This window comes from Notamacropus eugenii, chromosome 4, assembly GCF_028372415.1.
Source record: "Notamacropus eugenii isolate mMacEug1 chromosome 4, mMacEug1.pri_v2, whole genome shotgun sequence".
NCBI lineage: Eukaryota > Metazoa > Chordata > Mammalia > Diprotodontia > Macropodidae > Notamacropus > Notamacropus eugenii.
The window spans coordinates 9,047,717-9,072,354 of NC_092875.1; the positions used below are offsets into that span (position 1 = coordinate 9,047,717).

General features: G+C 48.3%; 1 protein-coding gene across 1 annotated transcript; it reads right to left on the bottom strand.

Moving 5' to 3' along the window:
- Positions 1-8,536: 8,536 nt before the first annotated feature.
- On the bottom strand, positions 8,537-14,562 carry LOC140502151 (T-box-containing protein TBX6L-like). The gene is made up of 9 exons (XM_072606489.1): positions 14,523-14,562; positions 13,859-13,988; positions 13,081-13,183; positions 12,602-12,766; positions 12,111-12,257; positions 10,553-10,623; positions 10,313-10,395; positions 9,889-10,063; positions 8,537-8,872 (listed from the first exon to the last, which is right to left on the bottom strand). Exons 1-9 carry the CDS (start codon positions 14,560-14,562, stop codon positions 8,569-8,571), a joined length of 1,218 nt encoding a protein of 405 aa, XP_072462590.1. The 3' UTR covers positions 8,537-8,568.
- Between the last annotated feature and the right edge of the window lie 10,076 nt (positions 14,563-24,638).

A 24,638-nucleotide genomic window follows, 5' to 3' on the forward strand; every position in this document is an offset into this window, starting at 1 on the left:
CTTTGGGTTTTTTTTCCTCATCTTAGTGTCCTCACTGACTTCGTGGGCATGCATGCATGCACTTGAGCCCCTCCCCACACACACACGCACACACACTTGTGACCCTTCCACAGAGGTGGCAGAGGGCAAGGCCACCTGGGCGCCTAGAAGACCCTCAGAGCTATAATCTTTGTTCTGTAAAACAGGAATGGGTGAGACCTGGGGCTCTTCAGAGTTGTGATGCCCCAGTGAAACTCCAGATCTCAAGCCCTTTGCAGACTTAAACCTCACAGCAGTGTCAGCTGGCCTCATTTCCCAGGCCTGGTGTGTGGGGAAAGGGTGGGGCTGAGCGAGGAGCCCAGAGTTCTCACCTCCTCCTTGAGTTCCCAGTCCCATTCCTCCACCTGCAGATCATCAAAGCCTGGACATGCCCCTGCGTTCCTGCCACTTTGTGGGGGCTTTGTAAACTGAAACTCCAATGTGTCCTTTGCCATGGGTTCTTGCTCCTTTCTGCTCCCAGTCTCTGTCCTGGTCTAACCTGCTCATGGTGCCAAATGGATCTTCATGAACTGTTCTGGTAAAAACCTCCCTCTGAACTGGAGTCAGAAAACAGGGTTTTGTGAGTGAATTGTTTGAGGGAGGCACTCACTTCCTCATCTGTAAAATGGAGATGCTCATACTTAGAATTAAATAAGATCATAGAAGGAGAGAATGGGACTTTGTAAACCACTAAGTGCTGCTTGTATGTCAGAAAGTGGGGTTGGATCAAGTCCCTACTTCAAACCCTGGGGGCCCCTGATCACTTGTACTTGTTCTGACACTGTTACCATACCGGGAGGGCCCTCAACATTTTCAAATATGACCCAACTTAAGAGTTTTCCTGGTATTACAAAAGCACCAGTTTTATCGATGACATTCTCCAGCCAACCTGTGACAGGTAAAATGAAGTCTAATCTGGAGGACTGAGGAGACAGTGACTCAGGAGGGTGGTGAGTTCTGAGGCCTGGTTGGCCATTGCCTGATGGACTGATCACTGCTGGTGATCTTTGCAGGCTTTTCCAGCTCAGGATCGCTGATCTTACGAAATGGATTTAGCACTCCACTGGCCCGCATTTAAGCTTTTCCAATACACTGAGGAGACCCCCTCAGAGAGCTCTGGTGACTTGTCACCTGTAAAGGTCAAGAACACCTGACCAAATGAGATAATGATCAACTTAATTAGCATAGGGTCCCCAGCACTGCCTTCAAGGAGCTCAAACTACGATCAGGACTGGAGCCTGTACATGTGTGAGAATTGGTGGTAAGCCCAAGAAAGAGGTCCAAGCGAAATAACAGGAATGTGGAGGGAGAAATTCCTTCTAGCTAGGCATGAGGTACAGTTGGAGCAAGGCGGGCTGTAGGCAAGCAAAGGGAGGTTGACAAATGATTAATGTGTCCGACTGTGGGAACATAGGACTGCAAATGGGAATCTTGGTTGAGAAAGTCCCCCAGACATCCGACAAGATAGGGAATCTGAGAGTGGAGAATAAGAGAAAGTGGCAGGTGCTTTGTAAACATTGAGGCACATGACTATTTCAAAGTAGAATACCCTTTCCAAGCCTCTGTGGCTGTCACCTGAATACAGTAGGGGGGAAGCCTTGGGGGCCCATAATATGCTGGGATGTTGTTGGCCTGTAATCAGGCTCTGAAAGGGCTCAAGATCTAGAGCAGTGTAAGGGAAAGGGCACAGAACTGGAGCCGACTGATTCCCTGCAGCCTATTGGGAAGAGAGGTCAGCTTCCAAGTATGGCCAGGTGTGACTGGATCCTTGGACCTGCCTTCATCCAGGGTTAGGGTTGAGACTCCTGGGGTAGAAATGTGGTTACTTGGTCGTATCTGACTCTTCATGATCCCATTTGGGGTTTTCATGGCAAAGATACTGGACACACACATCCCTATTCCTTCTCTTTGCCCAGCGTGAGCACTAACATGCAGTGTATTTTGTCTGCATTACAAAATGGAGGGTCATATAGGAGGCTGGAAAGGTAGGAAGGGCCAAGATGTGGAGGGCTTTGATCCTGGAGGTAAAAGAGAATTGAGAGTCTCTTAGGAAGTGGGAGATGAAATTTCTTTTAGGGAAATAACTGACAACTTGTGAGGGGAGGGTGGATTGGAGAAGGGGGGGACTGGAAGCAGAGAATAACGAGGCTATGGGGATAGTCCAGGGGTGATGGCTATGTGAGGGGAGAAAAGGGGCTGAATGTGAGATGTGAGGGAGGTAGGAATGCTAAACTTTGGCAAAGGATAGGTTGGGTGTGTGCAGTGAGTAAGAGGGAGGTGCCATGGATAATGTTGAGAAAAATAATGAAAGCATGACGGATCAGTCAGTCAGCACGTATGAAGCACCTACTATGTGTTCAGATGCTATGCTAAGCACTGGGGGATACAAAGAAGTCCCATAAATACATTACTGACTTTTATTTTTTGATTATAAAATTAATTTGTATATGTTATTCACTGTTATAAAAATGTTTGTTAAAAAATAGAGGCAGTATGGTGTAGTAGAGAGAATCCTGGACTTAGAGTCTTCAGGCTTGAATGTAGTTCTTCCTTTTAAAAGCCAATGAGATCTTGGACAAGTCACTGCAGAGTGGTGTGGGCGAAGAGCTCTGGCTTCAGGCTTAAGAGGATCTAGGTTCAGTTTTTGTTTCATCAGTAAAATGAAGGAAGGAAATAAGCATTCATTAAGCACTTACTGTGTGCCTGGTCATGCTAAACACTTCACAAATATCTCCGTTGATCCTCACAAGAATCTTTTAGGGTAGGCACTATTATTAACCCCTCATTTTACATATGGGGAAACTGAGGCCGAGTTTTTAAAAAATTGAGTGACTTGCCCTGAGCATAGTGAGTATTTAGGACTGGCTTTGAACACAGGTCTTACTCCAGGTCCAGAGCTCTGTCCACTTTGCAGTGGAGCTGTACATTGGGACCAGGATACTATGACACTTCTTCGTTCTTGGGCCGTAGTGAGTCCGACTGAGGGGTCTGTAAGACCCATTCTGCTCGAGTTCTGAGATCAGGTGATCTCGGAGCCTCAGTTTCCTCATCTATATAAAGGGGACCACGGTTCCTTCATGCCCTCCCTCCCGGCTAGTGCTCGGTGAACTTCAGAATGCGTTAGAAAGGGGAGCCGCGGGCCGACCCCCAACATCTGCGGCCGCTCCTTAATGCTCATCCCCTCCTCTGCCACCAGGTGGGAGCAGTGTCCCACTGCCAAGAGATGGCATGGTCAAGTCAACAAGTTACTCAAAGGCGTATGAGGGGCGAGTTCGGCGCTGGGGATGCAGACAAGCAGAGCCAGCACGGAACAGGAGGCTGGGGTCACCTCCCCGGGGCGTCGCAGGCTGGGAGCGGGGAGCCACGGCTGGTCGGGGCATCGGTGCAAGGATGGAGGCCCCGGGAAGGGTCCCCCCAGTCTGAGCGTGGAGGGGCAGGTTGGTGGGGCTTGGTGGTTAAGGGAAACCTGGAGAGACGAGACGCCAATGACCGATGTAAGGGACCGAGCGGGTATTAAACAAGGATGTGGAGGCGAGATACGTGTCCCCCCAACCCTCTCGTCAGCAGGGGCCGTGGAAGAGGTCGGACGAGAGAAGACCCTGAGCGGCTCGGTTAGGGCTTGCTGGTGTTGGGAGAGGGATGAGAAGGATGGGAAGAGGAATGTCCTGGGGTGGGGGGGTGGCGGCGAGGAAAGGGTAGGGAAAATTATCCCTTAATGGGGTTATCAAGTAACTTGTATACAAACAGGAAGGGGGAGAGGAGGGGCTGACACCTGGATCTCTCCCTCATCTGAAGTGGTCAAAGGAAGGGAGCGCGCGCGCACGCACACACACCCATAGTTGGGTACAGAAATACATTGCACTCAACAGGGAAGTAAGGGAGAAAAGGGGAGAGATGTTAAAGAATGGATTGGCATTGGCGGAAGGAGGAATAAGAGGGAAGTTACATTGAGGGAGGGATTGACTACTTCTACGTAAAACGTACTCTAAGAATGTGCACAATATTGAGCGCAGCTCCTTTGGATATGGCAAAGAATGGGATTAGGAGGGGATGCCTATCAACTGGGGAATGGCCCGACAAGTTGTGGTGTGTGATGGTGACTGATACTATCCTGCTATAAGAAATGAGGAGCAGGAGGACTTCAGAAAATTCTGGGAAGACCTACATAAGCTGATGCAGAGGGAAGGAAGCACAGCCAGGATCATACAAGGATAATATAATAAACACAAAAGACTTTGAAAGATGTGGGGACCCTCAGTGCAGTGACGGTCACGAATCTGGAGGACTTCTAATGAAACATTCTTCCCACCTCCTCATGGAGGAAGAATTCAGCGCAAAATGAGACATCATTTGTGGACATGGTTGATATGGAAACTTGATTTGCTTGACTGTACATGTTTGCAACAGGGTTTTTGTTTTTCTTTCATTCTCAGTTGGGTGAGTTGAGATAGGAGGATTTTTGCTGATCCTATATATATGTGTGTGTTTGTGTGTATACATATATAATATATATACACAAATATATATGTGTGTGTATATATATATTTAAAAGAAAGAGCTGCTATGCTCCCCTCTTCCATCCTAGCTATACTTGTGAGAGTAATTTTTAACCTCCAAATAAAAGGCTTTACATTTCTCCTGGATGCAATTCATTTTATTAGACTCAGCCCCTCTCCATGCGTGTCCTGGGTCTCTTTCTCCAGTGGACTCTCCAGCAAAGTACCTTCCTCTTCTTTCCACCCTCTCTGTCATTCTCAGTCTCTCTCCTGGTTGCTCCCTGCTGCTGCAGCCTTAAAACCCTTCCCTTGATGATAGCAGTGCTGCTGTCCATCAGCCTGTCTCTTTTTTGAGACCTTCCAGAGTCATCATTCCGCAGACACTGACTTCTCCTAGGCGCCACTGATCTCCTTAACACCAGAGTGAGCTTTTCCCCCTCAATTCTGCTCCTCTTTGCCGTCTGTGCAGTCTTTGACATCATTACTTTCTCCTCTCTAGGTTTTGGGGACCCTCCTCTCTCCTGGTTCTCCCTCCTGGCTGATCTCTTCCCAGTCTCTTTTGCTGCTTCTTTATGCATATCGCTGCTCTGGAGGTGTCCCCAAGGTTGTTTTGAGCCCTTCCCCTCCTCACCCTGGATCATTTCTCCTGGTGGTCTCATCAGCTCCCATGGATTAAATTATCAGCTTTATGCTGGATTCCCAGGCCTAGCCTCTCCCCCAGCTAGTCACCCATCCCCACCTGCCTCTAAAGAGTCCATTCCAAAGACTATCCTCCCCATCACTCACACAGGTCCCCTTTTCTCCACCCACAATCGCTACAATCCTGGACAGTTTCAATATTTCAGTCGCCTTGTAACTGGTCTGCCCACCTCAAGTCTCTCCGCACTCCAGTGCCTGGACGACTCTTGTAAAGTGTCACCACCCAGCTCAAGGACCCCACTGGCTCCCCATTACCTCCACGGTCCAATAGAAAGCCTCCTCTGTTCTCCCACCTGACTCCCCCTAGCTGTGCCCCTCCCCTCTTATGTAGGATTCCTTCAATGCTCCACTCAAACTCCATGGTCTGCAGGAGGCCTGTGCAGGCCCTCCAGCTGCTGCTAATGCCTTCCCCTTTCAGGTTACCTCATTCAGCCCTGTTCTGTGTATCTCCATATGCAGACTTCCTATTGGAACATGAGCTCCTTGGGGCAAGGGGCTGGATTTTTTCTTTTCTTTGTATCTCCAGGGCTTGGCACAGTACCTGGTACTCAGTAGGTGTTTAACAGTTGTTGACAGATGCTCCCACTGTGCGTAGCCCACTGCCTCCTAAGGCAGCCCAGTTCACTTTGGGACTGTTCTGAGTGTGAGGTTTCTCGTCCTACTGACTTGAAACCTGCCTCTCTGTGTCTTTTATTCATCACACCTAGTTCCCTCTCCAAAGCAGGATGGAGATCTTTTGCCATGTCAAAACCCAGTCTTGGGGAGTAGGATAGGGGAGAAGACTTCATTCTGTGAGAGTCTATAAGCTAAGACTGCCAAGGGTGGTGGGAAGGGTGAGAGGCCTCTGGCCCCCAAACAAGGACCCCGAGGCTACTTCATTCCTGAGTCATGAAAGGCTGGAATAGATTCCTCCATCATGCCCTCATGTTGGGGCAGCCAACTGCATTCCCTCCTAGTCCATTCACTGCTCCCAATGAAAAGCAGAAGCCAGGCCTGGCCCCTTTCCCCCAGGTCTGCTGCTGGTCCCCACAGTCGGGAGCCCAGCCCCACAGCTGACTTCAGGATTAGGTCTGACCCCCCCCCTAACTGGAGCCCTGAAACCCTTCAGTGTCCATCATTAGTCAGGACAGGCCAGCCTCTGACAGCAGGGCACTGGACACTCATTCTTCCCCTTTTCAAGCTGCTTGTGGTAGGTGTTTAATAAATGACTGTTTAATGAAACACTGAGGTGTGTGCTCAGTGTTTAGTATCCACCCCTTCCCTCCAACCATTCATTCTGCCCCAGCTGCCAAAAGCATCTCCCTAAATTACATCTCTGGCCAAGTCAATTCTTTGCTCTGAAGCCATCTGTGGCCCTCTATGGTCAGCAAGATAAAATCTAACCTCCTTATAGGCTGCCGTGAATGGCCCTCACTGCTGGGCCCATCATGTTTGCGCAGCCCTGAATTCAGTCAGACAGATCTCATGTTTCAGCCCACACAGGGCTCCAGGCCTGGACTGCTCTCCCCTACCCCCTATCAGATTGCCAGCATTTCTCTGGAATCAGCTACACTGGCAGAAAGACTCCCAGAGGCCTTCTTGGCGCCCCCTTGAGGGAGCTTAGTGGCAGAGAAGAGCCCACTTCACATCCCAGCCCTGGGAAGCAGTAGTGGTTATCCCCAGACAACACTGCCCCTGACACTGCCATTTTCCTTCTCTGAAAGACCTGAGGGAGGACGTTTGTGCCAGCTGCCCCCAGGGTGGTCCTGAACATCCAGTGTAGCTTTTGGGAGCCTGGCAGCTGTAGGTGATCCTGGCACCATGGACCCATGGATCAGGCACCCGGGTCTGATTGGAGGACGAGGCAAGGTTGGAGGCCGAACAGGCTTTCTCCTTCATAGACAAAGGGCCAGCATCTAGGACCCTGGAGATTGTTGATAAGCCTGGAGGGCCTTAGAACACTGGAAGGTCTTGTTGGCCAGAAAGGAATAGGTCCCTGGCCCATCTTTGGAGCTTTTACTCGGCTTACCTCCTTGTATCCTCACAACAGCCCTCAGAGGTAGGTTCTGTTCCTATTTCACAGAGGAGAAAGCTGAGGCTGGCCAGGGTCCCCTAGGTAAGCAGGATTAAAACTCAGACCTCTACCACTGTAGCACCACCACGCTGCCCAGAGAAGCCACCATGACAGCATCCTTCCTCAATGGCCAAGCCCAGGGCTCTGTATTTCTGTGTCCTCCTTCCTGGAGGGCAGGGACTGGCCTTTTGTCATTCTTTGAATCTTGTCACAACTGGTCACCATTGACCAGTAGGTGGTTCATGTTGGTAGAGTAAACCACTACTTCCTGAGTCAACCTGGTTCCCTCTGGGACACTTCTGAACCTCAGGAAGTTTTTCTTCCCACTGAGTTGAAATCACCAGCCCCCACCTCACCCCACGGTCTTTTAGCTAGCACAAAATGGTTTGGGGAGGACCAGCTTCCAGGGGATACCAAGGTCAGGCATCGCCTTGGAGTCTCACAGTAGCTAAGTGAAATCCAGGGGCCTCCCCAAAGGCTCTTCTCCATAAATCAGCACAAACGTAGGCACCTTTTCCTCCTCAGAGGCATGACTGGATGAAACTAGGCCCAGTAATCTGTCCCTCTGGGTCTCAACATCTCTGTGCCTCCTGATGACCCCAGACTCCAGTCCCATCAGCTTCCAAAGGCTGGGGTGGGGGCATCTCCAAGGGGCCCTGCCAAGAGGACCACTGAAGTGAGTGGCAGACAGTTTGGTTTATTATTGTTATCAGCTACAAACAGAGCAAAGTGCAGAGGAAGGAGGGAATTGGGCCATACTAGTGCTGGGTGTCTGTGAATTATGGGCCAGGAGCAACAGTAGGTACACAGCTATTTCCACCCAGGCTAACTTTGAGGATCCAGAAGACCCTGCCACCCAGAGAGAGTGGCACTGGGGGACCTGAATGATTTCCCAAACTCTGGATCTCCTCCAGGGAGGAAAGGAGGAAGAGGAAAAAAGACAGGGAGAGAAGAGGGAGGAGGAAGTCAGAGAAGGAGAGGTAGGAAGACAGGGCAGAGGCTGGAAAGGGAGCTTTGATAGAGGGACAGACAGACAGACAGACAGGTGTGGGGCTGGCACCGAATAGCTGGGACACCTGGTGTGGCTTGTGGGAGCCTCTCCCAACACCAGTTTCTATGGACTAAGAGATCCTGTCTGCTCAAAGCCGCCAAGGCCTCATTCAGACCAGAGCTGGCCTCTTCTCCCCGCTCTGCAGGCTCTGCTTGAGCCTCTCTTTCGAGGGGCCAGGCTGCCAGTATATAGGGAAGCAGCCTTTCTTTCTGGGTCTGAGCGGAGGGTGGGGGAGGAGGACACTTTGGCTCTCACCAGCAAGCATAGGAAAAGAGGGGGTACTGGCCCCAGTCTGGAGTGCCTCCATGGGCAGCCCCATCCAGGGAAGGAAAGGGCCGGGGCTGTCCATGAGCAGGGGCAGGGACCAGCCACTGGCCTGAGCCAGCCTCTGGGCTGTAGGGAGGGTACAGGGGACCATGGGGACCAGCCTTGTCTGGGGGGGCACAGTCCCCAGGCAACTGTCTGACCTCTGGCTCGGCCCCAGGGAGCACAGGCCTGGGCCGCCCATCACTGCCAGGAGCAGCCTCCCAGATGCTGGGACCATAGTCCTGGAACCTAGAGGAGGACAAAGGGAAGTAGGAGGATGCCAAAGCCCTGGGCTTGTATTTTTATCCCAAGTCTGAAGGGCAAGACCCTTCCTTTGCCTCCTCAGCTGAGGACCCCTGGCTACCTGGAGGCAGCAAGATAGAAGCTGGATTCCTGACTGGCTGTTTCACTTTCAGGCCTCAATCTCCTCTTTAAAATGAGAACATGAATGAAACACTGGAACGGTGGAGGGAGTGCCCAATGTGGTGGTATCAGACTACTTGCAGGAAAGACGTTGGATAAGTCCTGTCCCTTCTTTGGGCCTCAGTTCCCTCTGGGTTGGATCAGATGGCCCTGAAGGTCCAGGTTCCCCCGAAATCTCCCACCCAGCTCCAGATGTGTGCACAGAATCCTCCAGCCGCTATCAGTTATGACACTTAAAGCCATAAATGGAGCCCCGTGTTACAGATGAGAAAACCAAGACAGAGATGATGTAACTGGCCCAGGATCACACAGCTGCTAAGTGTCTAAGGATTTGAATTCAGGTCTTCCTGAATAGGAGCCTAGTACTCTGACCACTGCATCCCACTGCCTCAAGCATTCAGTGTATGGTGGATTGAATCTATTTTTCTAAGTTCCTTCTGTCCAAGTGCAGACCCATTCTCCCCTCCCCTTAGCTGCTAAACCTTTTCTGGAGAGGAGACTGGGGGCCACCCTCAGCCCATACTGTGCTATAGGGTCCACCCCAGGGGCCAGGGCCCTCTGGTTGGTTAAATGGAGCCAAATTCCCTCATTTTACAGATGAGGAAACTGAGGGCTAAGTGACTAAGGTCACATAGCCAGGAGGATCTGAGGCAGGATTCAAACCCAGGTCCTTTGGATTCTATCATATTTGCTAATACTACTCTCTCTGACCATAAAATGAGAAGAGCCCTGCCCCACCCCCAAGACTGTCCCACCTCCCTGGGAATTCTGCAGATTGTTATTTGTGCCTGAGGAAGGGGACCAGGAGAGCATTGTACTTTTCTCTGAGAGTGGAAGCTCACCTGTACGCAGGGTAAGACCCAGGGGTGGGTGCTGCTGTTTCTCTTGTTGGCTCCTCTCTCTGGTTAGCTGGCACTGAGGCCCTGGAGAGCCCAAGGGGCCCCCAAAAGGGGGCATACCTGACTGGCCCAGGACTGGTACTGTCCTGGACCTGCACAGTCTCATCCTTGGTCAGACCTACCCAGAGGGAACATGGAAGAGGGAGGGAGCCCAACTCAGTACCCACTGGCCCAGGTCTGCCCATTGGCCCAGGACTGCCCTCAAGCAGCTGGGCCAGAGCCTGTAGGACAGGTCCCTCATGTGAAGTTCCTTGGTGCCTCAGTTTCCCCACTTCCATCCCTCCTCTTCCCGGCTGAATAAACCCATCCTGAGTCTTCTGAAGCCCCCCTTTCCTGGGACAGGTCCTACTCTTCTCCCTTCTCTTACCAGACTTCTCAGCCTTGGGGCTGGAAGCAAGCTCCTCCCGTCTCTTCCTCTTCTGTCCCTGGCTTGGGCTGAGTCTGTGGGTCCTGTACAAGGGATGAGGTCTCCTCAATCATTCTCCTTTATAGGAAGCAGGGAACAGGAGCAGAGGGGGTGGGGGGTGGGCAGGGATAGGGGCTGGCATTGGGGGCTCTCCCAAAGGGTGGGCAGGCCCCTCCTCCCCACCAGGACCCCCCCAGTTACCTTCTCTGCTGCTTCCCTTGTTCCCGGAATCCTTTTGCAAAGGGGTTGTTGTCGATTTTAAGTTTGGTGATCTTTAGAAAGGAATAAAGTCAATTTTGTCATGATGCTTAAGGCCATAAGCTGTCCCTGACTGATGATGACCATCCTAGTCGGGCCCTCTCAGTAGCCCTGATGCTGTGAAGTGTTCTAGGTCTAGAACCCAACAAGAGGAGAAGCCAGCTCCCTAAGGGCCGAGGACCCTGCAGTTACTGGACCAGCCCATGCAAAGTTCGCAAGACTGGAGCGTCATTTGTACAAGGCAGTGAACCAGCCAGTTTGACTGGCGTCTGTACACAGTGGCCAACAAACATGGCACCAGCCCGTAGAAGTACACAAGGGAGCGAGACTTAAAATGCCAGCAGGGTGTGTTTTCTGGCAGAGGTGAGTGTCAGACACGGTCAGCCCTGTGCTTTAGGACAATCCCCCAGCAGCCAAGGGAAGTATGGATAAAAGAGAGGACAGAAGCAGGGTCACTGGGCATTGGAGGGCTCCCAGAGTTGGGCATGGAAGACAGGAGGATCTGCTGCCAGCTTGGAGAAACCAGGGAGCAGGGCAGGATGTGTCCTTCTCAGGTTGGGAGGGCTGGTCACCTCATTCTGCTTGACCCCAGAACCAGCAGGCTGCCTGGAGCTGCCTGGAGCTCTCTTCCCGGAGCTCTCTAGGCAGGGGCAGAATCAGTACTTGTTGGGGGGGTGTATGGAGTAGGGGAATTCTTGGACAGATCTAGATGAGGCATGAGATATTCAGTCATTTCTGACTTTCTGTAACTCCATTTGGGTTTTTCCTTGGCAGAGATCCTGGAGTGGTTTGCCATTTCTTTCTCCAGCCTATTGTAGAGATGGGGAAACTGAGGCCAACATGGCGAAGTGACTCACCCAGGATCACACAGCTGGTTAATGTCTGAGGCTGGATTTTAACTCAGGCCCAGCACTCTCTCTACTGCAGTGCCCCCTTGCTGCCCCCTGGCTCACTGTAGACCCTTAATAAAGGTTTCTTATTGCTTGACCTACTGAAGCTGCTTGTGCTGTCTAGTCTGCCCTATCCGTGGCTCATCTCTTCCCCAGGCCCGCAAACATACCAGGTCTTTGTCTTCAGGAAATCTCAGAATTTTAGGGTTAGAAGGAAATGAATGAAATGAATGAATGAAAAACCTTGCTTACTTACTGGGCACCAAACACTGTGCCAAGCACATGGCAAACACAAGCTAGCTCCTGCCCTCGAGGGGCTTATAACTGAACAGGAGGAGAAGCCGTGCAGAAGTCAGAGGTGGCCAGGGGTGGCAAGCAGAACCATAGGAATGACTGGTGGTTTCCAGCAGCGAGGATATCCTGTCTTCCTCCTTTTGTCCCTTGATTTCCCTGAAGGGGCCTCTTCCAGGCCCCAGACACCAGGGCCATCATCCTCAGCTCTGCTCCCCCCCCTCCCAGTCTCTAGAACCCCAGAAGGGGAGGCCTATGTTGGCAGAGTCTTGTTGCAGGGGGAGCCCACAAGGGACAGGGCAGGGAGAAAGGCCAGTTACCTGCTCATTCTGGTAGGCCGTGACAGAGATGAAGACTGTCTGGGGGAAGCTGAAGGCTTGGAAACCCCTCCAGCAGATGTTGAAGAGGTCATCGGCTTGCACCACGAGGAAGCGGGGCTGGTAGCGGTGCATGGAATGGAGAATGATCTGGGGAGATCGAGGATCCACTGAGAAGCTGGTTTGTGCCTCAGGATAAGCCTTCCCTGCTGGGACAGCCTCTGGGTGGGGATGCTTCATTCCCTCCCTTCTATGGGAACAAGGAACTCCAGCTACAGTTAGGATGCCTCAGCAGGTAGTGAGCTCCTTGTCCTTGGAGGGCTTCGAGCATATGGTAACATGGTTGCTACTTGAGGATTGCTTTGGAGAGGACTTAGAGAGAGAGGTTGGGACCAGATGGTGACCAGACCTCCTTCTGGTTTGTCCATACTGGGGATTCTGGGAGCAGAGAAGTATGGGGAGGGTGGGGCAATAAGGAGGGAGGATCTGCTTACGTGGCCGAGCTGGTCCAAGGTGTTATTGGTCAGTTTCATTTTGTGGAAGGACACAGGCTCCTTCATCCAGTGGCTGCCATAGGCCGGTGAGTCTGGATGGATGTAGGAGCGGCCAGGGAGCTGTGGTTCCGCCTTGCCTGCCACCTCCCACTGGTCTTTGGTCCACTGCAGGGCATAGAAGGGCCCCACTGAGAGTAGGCAGTAAAAGTCACTGCCCTTTATGGGATGTGAGGGGCAAAGACTAGAATAAATCTCAATGAGTTGTCAAACCCCCTCCCCAGAAAAGTAAATTGAGACCAGTGCAGAGAAAACATTGCCCCATGTCCCAGATGATCAAGTGGAACAAGCCCAGGGGGAACATGGATCTGGGTCCCTTGCCCTGACTCCTTCTTCCCTTTCCAGTTCTCATGTGCTAGGTTCTACCTTGCCCCTCCCACAGAACCCTGCAGGGCTGAGGGGCCCCAGACAAGAACAGATACCTTATACCTGAAGTTGTCCATTGGCACAAAGTCTGCCAGCACTACATACTTCAAGTAGGGGACCAAGCCCGAGAGTCTGATTTTGCACTGAGGGAACATCCGCCTATGAAGGACAGAGATGGGCGTCACCAGTGGCTGAGGGTCTGCATGGAGTATTCTTGCCAAGGGGCAAGGGAATCATGGGAAGAAGACAAGGCTGTGGCTCACTGGGGCTGCTGGGATGAGGAAAGGTGTCCCAATCACACAGACCAAGACTTATTTGATGCCTTCCTTGACGGCCATCATCCTTGGACCCTCATTTTACAGAGGAGGAAACTGAGTCATGGGCAGGCATGACCTTCTGAGGTCACACTTGCTAGTGACCAGCAGAGTCAACTTATGAACCCAGACTGTTTTTTCTCCTCCTCTCCCCACAGCTGGTTACATCTTCATGAAGCTCAGTTCTGAGTCCTCTCTAGGGTCACCCACTCCTGGAAGGCCATATCCCACCCCCTTTCCTCCCAACTTTCAGATGTCTTACTCCAGCCCCAGGCAGGGTCCAGAGCCTGGCTGCAATGATCCCCAACCCCCTATCCTGACCATGCTGCTCATAAGTTCATCCCCAGAGGAGTGGGAGGAGAGATTGGGCACAGGGATGGAGATGACTCCATGTGACCCTTGCCCACTGCTGAGATGCCAGGCCATCCAAAGCTTGGGTTACAGGGCTTTTTTGGGCCTTTATCCTGGCATCATACTCTAGCCTACCCACAGGGTTAGGGTTCAAGATGAGGGGCTTCACCTGCCAGATTTGGTGATGACCATCTCTGTGCCTGCCTGGTAGAACTGGGTCCAGAGCTCCAGGTCCTCCAAGGAAGCAGTGATGGGCCCATGGGCACTGGAGGCTGCTGTGCCCCTTGGGGCCGTGGGTTCTGGTGGGGATGAGAAGACAGTAGCAGGACACTTAGCTGGTCAAGCCACTGGAGGACACTCAGGTTCCCAGGGTCACAGAGGAGCTCAGGTTCAGGCTTGGAGGCTAAGCCACACCTGAATATCACCATTTACCACAATATCCTGGCTAGGGGGGAGGGGAATCTGCTTGCAGATCTCTGCTTGCAGACACCAATGGAGGGGCATCTCACTATCTTACAAAGCTGATCATTCATTCCCCTTTGGGAGAGTTCTGGCCATTAGGTTTTTGGGGGAGGGCCACAATATCCCCATCAGACTGCCACACCCCCTGGACACTGGGGGCCAGAGCCTTCTAATCATCTCTCCTTGTTCCAATCCAGTTGTCAGGGATTTTCCTCAAGCTCAGGTCTGACCAGGCCACTCCCCTCACTCAGTAATCTCAGTGGCTTCCTATTATGCCCAGGATTAAACTCCATCTCTCCTCTCCATGCTTTTGCATCAGCTGCTCCCACATGTGGACTCCTCTCTTCCTTTATCACTTCCTCTTGGAATACCCATTTCTACACAAGTCAGCCCAAGCACCACCTTCTCCATGTCTCCTCCCAAGTGGCAGGCACTCTCTCCCTAACAGTGCCAGGCATTGACATGGAAGCATGCCTGCTCCATGGGGCTGCTGATTCCCTTCTGTTCCAGTAACCCTAGAGCCTGACATGGGGTGGGGTCACTACCAAGTAGGGACTTAGTTTTCCAAACAGTTCTGAAAACAGCTGCACAAAACCCCTAAAGCTTGGAACAGGGCACCCTCCATCCTGGAAGCAGAGTCCTACTTTAAGAAAGAGTTAAAAGTCAAGTAATAGACTGGGAAAATGGACAAACAACAGAAAATACTCTGACTATAGAAAGTTACTATGATGAAATTAGCGATCAAAACCCACACTCAGAAGACATCAAAGTCAAAGCTCCTACATCCAAAGCCTGCAAGAAAAATATTGATTAATCTCAGGCCATGAAGGAATTCAAAAAGAATTTTGAAAATCAGGTAAGAGGTAGAGGAAAAACTGGGAAGAGAAATGAGAGTGATGCAAGAAAATCAGGAAAAACCAACAGCTTGGTGAAGAAGACACATAGACATTCCAAAGAAAATAATACCTTAATAAACAGACTAGGCCAAATGACAAAAGAGGTCCAAAAAGCCAATGAGAAGAATGCCTTAAAAAGCAGAATTGGCCAAATGGAAAAGGAGGTCCAAAAGCTCACTGAAGAAAATAATTCCTTAAAGATTAGCATGGAGCAAATGGAAGCTCATGACTTTATAAGAAATCAAGAAACAATAAAGCAAAAACCAAAAGAGTAAAAAAAAAAAATAGAAGACAATGTGAAATAACTCATTGAAAAAAACAATTGACCTGGAAAATAGATCTAGGAGAGATAATTTAAAAATTATTGAACTACCTGGAGGCCATAATCAAAAGATGAGCCTAGACATCATCTTCCAAATTATTAAGGATAAATGGTCAAAGGTGATGAATAGGCAGTTTTTGGATGAAAAAATTAAAGCTATCTATAGTCATATGAAAAAATGCTCTAAATCACTGTTGATTAGGGGAATGCGAATTAAAACAACTCTGAGGTACCACATCACACCTATCAGATTGGCTAATGTGACAAAAATAGGAAAATGATAATTGTTGGAGAGGATGTGGGAAAGACAGAAAACTAATGCATTGTTGGTGGAGTTGTGAACTGCTTCAACCATTCTGGAGAACAATTTGTAACTATGCCCAAAAGGCTGCAAAACTGTGCATACCACTTGACCTAGCGATACCACATCTAAGTCTATATCCCAAAGAGATCATAAAAATAGGAAGAAGATCCATATGTACAGCAATTTTTGTGGTGGCTAAGAATTGGAAATTGAGTGGATGTCCATCAATTGGGGAATGGTGAATCAAATTGTGGTATGGAATACTGTTGTTCCATAAAATTGATGAACAGGCAGATTTCAGAAAAACCTGGAAAGACTTACATGAACTGATTCTGAATGAAGTGAGCAGAACTAGAACATTGTACCTGGCAACAGCAATATTGTTCAATGACCAACTTTGATAGACTTAGCTCTTCTCAGCAATATAAGGATCTAAGACAATTCCAAAAAGACTCATGTTGGAAAATGCTCTCCATATCCTGAGAAAGAACTATGGAGTCTGAGTACAGATCGAAGCATATTATTTTCTCTCCCTTTTGGTTTCTTCTTTCTCGTGGTTTTCCCTTTTGGTTCTAAATTTTTCTTTACAACATGACTAATGTGGAAGTCAGTTTAATATGATTGTACAGCTATAGCCAATATCAGATTTTACACCATTTTGGGGAGGAGGGAGGGAAAATGTAGAACTCCAAATCTTATAGAAGTGAATGCTGAAAACTAAAAACAAATAAATAAAAATTAAAAAAAAAGAAATTATCAAAGAAAACTGCCCTGATATTCTAGAACCAGAAGGTAAAATAGAAATTGAAAGAATCTACCGATCACCTTCTGAAAGAGATCCTTTGATGAAAACTACCAGGAATATTATAGCCAAATTCAAGAGTTCCCAAGTCAAGGTTTAAATGTTGTAAACAGCCAGAAAGAAACAATTCAAGTGTCATTGAGTCACGGTCGGGACAACATAGGATGTAGCAGCTTCTGCCTTAAAGGATCGGAGGGCTTGGACTATGATATTCCAGAGGACCAATGAGCTGGAACTACAACCATGAATCACCTATCCAGCAAAATGGAATATAATTCTTCAAGGGGAAAAATGGAAGTTCAATGAGATAGAGGACTTTCAAGCATTCTTGATGAAAAGACAAGAGATGATTAGAAAATTGGACTTTCTGCTACAAGACTCAAGATAAACATAAAAAGGTAAACAGGAAAGGGAAATCATAAGGGACTTAATAAGGTTAAATTGTTTATATTCCTGCATGGAAGATGATATTTGTAACTCATAAGATTTCTCGTTATTAGGGTAATTAGAAGGAGTATATGTAGACAGAGGGCACAGGTGAATATGAAGGGATAATATCTAAAAATAAAATTAAAGGGTGAGTGAGGAAATATATTGGGAGAAAGGGAAAGGGGGAGGTTAAATGAGGTGAATTATCTCACATAAAATAGGCAAGAAAAAGCTTTTACAGTGGAGGGGAAGAGAGGGCAGGTGAGGGAGAGTGAGTGAACCTTATTCTCGTCAGAATTGGCTCAAAGAGGGTATAGAAATCTGTATTACCCTACAGGTAATTCTACAAGACAGTAGGAGAGGAAGGGGATAAGGAAGTAGGTGTGATAGAAGGAAGGGAATATTGGGGGAGTTAGAAACAAAACACTTTTGAGGAGGGACAGGGTGAAAAAAAGAGAGAATAGAAAAAACAAGGGTGGAGGGAATAGGATGGAGGGAAAAACAGTAATAGTAACTGTGAAAAACAATTTTGAAGCAAGTTTTTCTGATAAAGGCCTTATTTCTCAAACATGGAAAGAATCAACTTTAGAAAAATAAGAGCTATTCCTCAATTGCTAAATAATCCAAAGACACAATCAACTTTCAGATGAAATAATCAAAGCTATCAATAGCCATATGAAAAATATTTTAATTCTCTATTGATTGGAGAAATGCAAATTTAAAAAATTCTTGTTGGGACTGGAAGCTCAATTCCGTGTGGACAGTCTCGGGCAGGTAAAAGTGGGACTTCTAAATCTTAGAGTCTTACGAGGCCCTCCATGAACAGCGGGGGTTCGAGAAGGTCAGACCGAGCTAGCTCGGCTAGCTCGGGTATTTCCGCCTCTCCCCCGGAGATACCTGATGGGTGGAGTCTCCCTGCCCTCGAGGTCGTCCCGGATTGGAGCACACCTAGTTACCTAACAGCATGGTATTGAGATGCAAACTGTGTGGCTGAAGATTAAGTAGGATTGAGGAAGCCTAAAAGCTCTCTTAGCACGTGTGGAGCCAAAGAGAAAAGTAGGGCTCCGCTTCTTTTCTTTTCTCTCTCCCCTCCCCCTCTCTCCCCGCTTGTACTTCTACTTCCAATCCCTTAAGCTTAGCCTCCTTAGGAAATCTCCCCCCCTTCCTCCTAAGAAAGAAGATCCCCCTGCACTTGTAACCGAAACCCTGTAATAAAGCTCAACCCCTGTTTGACTCTGGAACGTCCTTTCTCTCATACGTGCATCCGGCGTGGCCAGCAGAAGACCTTGGGAGGTGAGGTAAGAACGACTCGGGTAGCCCAATACAGGCCTCTAGGCTTGGCAAATTCTGAGGCACTACCTCATAACTATTAGATTGTCTAATAGGACAGAAAAGGTAAATGACAGATGTTAGAGGAGATGTAGGAAAATGAGACATTAATGCAATGTTGGTGGAGTTATGAAATGATTCCACCATTCTGTAGAGCAATTTGGAACTATGCCCAAAGGGCTATAAAACTGTGCATACCTTTTGGCCCAGCAATACCACTACTAGGTCTGTATTCAGAAAGAGATAAAAACCAAAAAGGAAAAGGACCTATACCTACAAAAAATATTTACAGCAGCTCTTTTGTGGGGGTAAAGAATTAGAAGATGAGGGGATGCTCATCAACCAAGGAATGGCTGGACAAGTTGTGATGTATGACTGTGATGGAATACTATTTGTGCTATAAGAAATGATAAGCAGGATGCTCTAAGAAAAACTGGGAAGGACTTGCATGGGCTGAAGCAAAGTTAAATGTACTGTGTACAAAATAATATCAATGTTGTAAGATGATCAACTGTGAATGACTTAGCTATTCTTAGAAATACAACCATCCAAGACAACTCTGAAGGACTTAGAATGAAAAATGCTATCCATCCCCAGAAAAAAGAAATGGGGTGTCTGAATACAGATTGAAGCATACTTTTTTAAACTGTATTTTTCGTGAGTTTTTTTGTCTATGTTTTCTTTCAAAACATGAATATTATGGATAGGTTTTGCATGACTACATATGTATAATTTATATGGAATTGCTTGCATTCTCAATGGGAGGGGGGTGTAGGGGGAGGGAGGGAATTTGGAACTCTAAGTTTTAAAAACAAATGTAAAACATTATTTTTACATGTAACTGGGGAAAAATAAAATACAAAATAAAATTAATTTTAAAAACTTACATTGGAGTGACAGCACTGATTTTTTAGAGCACTCCTGCCAAGCCTAGCCAGATATCTGTAAAAAATGACTCTAAGCAAATTCTGGAGCTGCAGAACTCACAGAATGACAGAGTGAAGCAAATCTTCAGCCTAAGACAGCCTGGAAGGTCACCAGGAAGTGTCTATCATGACACACTAGAAGCAGAGCAGAGTCCAGTGTAGACTGTGCCAGCACAGACAGGACCTGAGCAGGCGTTGGGGAGACTGAATCTCTCACACCTGTGGCAGTTTCCAGACTTCAGGACCCCAAAACACCGAGGACAAATTGGAAGATCAATGGAAAAAGCCTGTGGGACCAGTGCAGGAGAATGGAGTGGTCTGACCCCAACCCCAGGGTAGCAGAGGGGCAAGGGGTGGAGGAACCTGTGACAGCCACAGCAGCAGCAGGGGCAGCTGCAGCTACTATTTCTGGAGCTCAAGGTTCACAGATTGTGAGAGAATAGAGGGGCTTACAGTACAACCCCCCAACCCCACTGGAAGCAGAGAACTACCTTGACAAAGAGCTCAAAAGTCAAGTAAATGTCTGGGGAAATGAGCAAAAACAGGAAAAAGAATCAGACTATAGAATCTTACTTTGGTGACAACATAGACCAAAGCATGCAAACAGACGAAAACAAAGTCAAAGCTCCTCCATCCAAAGTCTCTAAGAAAAAATGTTAATTGAACTCAGATTATGGAAGAGCTCAAAAAGGATTTTGAAAATCAAGTAAGAGAAGTAGAGCAAAAATTGGGAAGAGAAATGAGAGTGATGTGAGAAAATTATGAAAAATGAGTCAACTGCTTGCAAAAGGAGACCCCAAAAAATGATGAAGAAAATAACACTGTAAAAAGTTGACTAAACCAAATGGCAAAGGAGATCCATAAAGCCAATGAGGAGAAGAATGGCCTAAAGAGCAGAACTGGCCAGATGGAAAAGGAGGTCCAAAATTCACTGAAGAAAATAATTCCTTAAAGATTGGAATGGAGCAGATGGAAACTAATGACTTTGTGAAAAAATCAAGAAACTATAAAACAAAGCCAAAGGAATGAAAAAATAGGAGACAATGTGAAATATTTCACTGGAAAAAAACTGAACTGGAAAATAGATCCAAGGGAGACAATTTAAAAATTATGGGACTACCTGAAAGCCATGACCAAAAAAAAAAGAGCCTAGACATCATCTTTCCTGAAATTATCAAGGAAAACTACCCTGATAATCTAGAGCCAGAGAGTAAAATAAATATTGAAAGAATCCACTGATCACCTCCTGAAAGAGATCCAAAAAGAGAAACTCCTAGGAATATTGTAGCTAAATTCCAGAATTCCCAGGTCAAGGAGAAAATATTGCAAGCAGCCAGAAAGAAACAATTCAAGTTTTGTGTAAATATAATCAGAATAACACAAGATCTAGCAACTTCTACATTAAGAGATCAAAAGGCTTGGAATATGATATTCCAGAAGTCAAAGGAGCTAGGATTAAAACAAGAGTCACCTACCCAGCAAAACTGAATATAATAATACTTCAGGGGAAAAAATGGTCATTCAATGAAATCGATGACGTTCAAGCGCTCTTGATTAAAAGAGCAGAGCTGAATAGAAAATTTAACTTTCAAACACAAGAATCAAGAGAAGCATGAAAAGGTAAACAGAAAAGAGAAATCATAAGGGACTTACCAAAGTTGTACTATTTACATTCCTACATGGAAAGATCATATTTGTAATTCTTGAGACTTTTCTCAGTATTTGGGTAATTGGAGGGATTATATACATATAGACAGAGGGCACAGGGTAAGTTAAATAGGAAGGGATGATATCTAAAAAATAAAATTAAGAGATGAGAGAGGAATATACTGGGAGGAAAAAGGGAGAAATGGAATGGGGCAAATTATCTCTCATAAAAGAGGCAAGAAAAAGCTTTTTAAATGGAGGGGAAAAGGGGGGAGGTGAGAGGGAAAAAGTAAAGCTTGCTCATCACATTTGGCTTAAGGAGGGAATAATATGCACACTCAATTTGGAATGAAAATCTATTTTACACTACAGGAAAGTAGGGGAGAAGGGGATAAGTGGGTTATGGAGGGAATGATAGAAGGGAGGGCAAATTGGAGGAGGGAGCAATTAGAAGTAAACACTTTTGGGGGGGACAAGGTCAAAAGAGAGAACAGAATAAATGGGGGGCAGGATAGGATGGAGGAAAATATAGTTAGTCTTTCACAACATGACTGTTATGGAAACCTTTTGCATAACTACACATGTATAACCTATATTGAATTTCTTGCCTTCTCAGTGGAGATGGGTGGATAGGGAGGAAGGGAGAGAAGTTGGAACTCAAAGTTTTAGAAACGAATGTTGAGAATTGTTTTTGCATGCAAGTGGAAAGTATGAAATTCAAGTAATGGGGCATAAGAAATCTCTCTCTTGCCCTACAATAAAATAAAGGGGATGGGGATAAGGGAAGGGAGGGGTGTGATAGAAGGGAGGGAAGACTGGGGGAAGGGGTAATCAGAATGCACAGTGTCTTGGAATGGGTGGAGGGGAGAGATGGGGAGAAAATTTGGAATTCAAAATCTTGTGGAAGTGAGTGTTGAAAATTCAAAATAAATAAATTAATTTAAAAAATAAAAACACATCAATAAAATAGAGAAAGAGCAGAAAAAACAATGTCAGATTGACAGCAGTGAGATGCTAAGTGACTTACCCAGAGTCACACAGTCCAGAGTGTTCAGAGGCTGCACTTGGAGGGCCCTGCCAGCTACTGGCTGGGATCCTGATTGAATATGTGTGTTTCTGACTTTAAGGCCAGCTCTCTATTAATAATAGCTAATAACAGCTAACCTTTACACTGTGGCAGGTACCCAGCTAAGCGCTTTACAAATAACATCTAGCCTGATCCTCACAACCTCTTTGGGAGGTCCTCTTATTATCTTCATTTTACAGATAAGGAAACTGAGGCAAAGAGAGGTGAAGGGTTATATAGCTAATAAGTATCTAACATCAAATTTGAACTCAGGTCTTCCTAAAACCAGGCCCAGTGCTCTTTGTACACTGACCCACAATGCCATGGTGCTTCTTCTCATATGTCTACTTATGTGATACATTCATTCCTTCACCCATTCATTCTCAGGCTGCATCTCCCCAGTCAAAGGTCAGCTCCTGGGGTGGAGGGGCAGGAGTGGACGATGCAGAGTAGGCACATTAATCAGTGCCTATCAGTCTGGATTGGAGGGGGACATGTGTACCCCTGGGAGGCAGGTCCAGCAGCCCGTAGCCTTGGTAAGGACCCAAGGTCACACAGCCAGTGTGGGCAGGGCTGCTTCTGTTTTTCCCATTCTGCACTGTGCCTCAATCATACTCTAAGGTCCTTCTGGTTCAGACTCACAGTAGCTGATCCTGGGGAGGGCCTGGCTATGGCCTCTAGCCCACCTCTCCCTGCTCTGCCTCAACTTCTATGACCTTTCTAAACACAGAATCTGAAGCCCTCTCGTAGAAGTGGTTCAGGAAGGCCTGTCTAATACAGGAAAAGGACATTTAAAGTTCTGCCAAATGGGGCTCTTTCCTTACCCCCAAATTCAACCCTGGCTTTCCCTCCTTTGAGGTCATTCTTCATTCTGGGTCTCCCAGAGACTCTACCCACCTACCCTGGCTCCCCCCAACCCAGCCCTTCTGATGTTCCTTGGATTCCCCCTCTCTGTCAGCCACCAGCTCCCTCCCCATACTCAGACCCCTGATCTTCCTTGGGATTTCCCTGGCCATGACTCCCTAGTTCTTCTGTGATGTCTCCTCTCAAGATACCCATTTATTCTGATCAGCCACAAGACCCCTCTCCTAGAGAGCACCTGGAATCCCCAGTCAAGGGTCTCCCTCACCATTCTGACCTTGCCCTCCATGCAGGAACCTCTCTAGCTCCCAGTGACCCCTGGTTTCAATGTTGTGTTTGGATTCGGAGGAAGAGACTGCGGGGCATGGGGTGGGGGTGGGGAGCTGTAAAGAGGCAAACTGAAGCTGGCTGTCAGGAAGGGCTTCCCAGGGAAGAAGAGCTGTCCCCAGAGATGGGATGGACTGCTGGGGGTGGGGGGGATGGTCTCCCACTTGGAGGGCTTCAGGAGTGTCCGGCTGACCTTTGTTAGCATCTCTCTCCAAGTAGGAGATTCTTAATAGCCTCAGAAACCCCCTCTTAAAATCTCTCCCAGGGACCCCGGGCCCTCCCTAGGATCTTTGAGATCTCCACCAATCTTCTCAGTTCCCCACCCATACCCATCTTCCGACCATCTCCCAGACACCCCATGAACCTCAGTCAAGGACTCCCTGGCCCTTCTAATCATCTCTCAGAACCACTGCAGCTCCGTTCGCCTTCTATGCCCTTGGACCAACCATAAGATATCTTCCCCTCCAACTCCTTTCCAGGGTGGTCTTCCTCCATGCTTCCAAAGTGGTATTAACTCCCCCCTCTCCTTCAGGACCTCCCCAGCCTTCCGGGAGCTCCCTGGGATCCCCCAAAGAGTCCCTCATTTCTTATGACCCCTCCTAGCCTGCCCTAATTTCTCCCCAACATCCTGGAGTGCCCCCCAAATGTCCATTCTCTCCTTGTGCATCCTAGCCTCTCCCCAAGATCCTGGAGTCTTCCCCTGCTCCCTGCAAATGTCCAGAACTCTCAGATTTCCATCCCCTCCGAGCCCCTTTCACCCCTTCTAATTCTCCCAGGACTCTGTGATATCCAGTCTTCCTTTACCCCCTCACCTAGCCCCCAAATCCATAACAACTCCCCACCCCTTTCCATCTTTCCTTCCCCTCTCATGTCCCGCCCAAGTACCCCTGGCTCCGGACCACCCCCACATTCTTGGAACTCCTTATACCCCATTCCATCTGACCTTTCACAGAAACTTTATGCATCTCCCTCCCTCCCCCAACCCCCACACTCTTACTCGTACCCAAACCCCTGCTCCAGAGACCTCCCTGTCCAGAGCCTTTCCCCAATTCTCTCAGTACTCTGGGCATCCATCCCCCCTTGTTTCCCTCCGAGTTCTGTCTGCAGCCCACCAGCCCTCTGCGCTGATTTTGCCCGGGATCCTCCCCCCTTCCCTCCCTATACTTCCCAGGATCTTGTGGCCCCATCTTTGGGAGCCCCCTCTCTGATCTTCTCCTAATACCTAGGTCCCCCCCTCTGGCTACTGGCCCCTTCCCAGGAAGCGCTCCCCCTGTAGAGTACCCCATCCCCACCGGGGGGCCCTACCAGGCAGAGCTTGCATCTTCCATGGGCTTCTGGGGGCGGCACCTGGGCCCGGCGATAAGAGCCTTCTTGTCAGACAGACAGACAGGATGGAAAGAAGGAAGGAAGGAAGAGCTTCTGCAGCCCCAGCCCCGACCAGAGGGGAGCCAGGGAGGTAGATGGGAGGCGGCAGCCCAGGTGAACTTTAAGGAGGCTAATGAGAGAGGAGGAGCCTGGGGTCTTGGGGTCCGCCCCAAAGGCTTTGAAGTCCCTGGGGACAAAGGCTGCCGGGGAAGC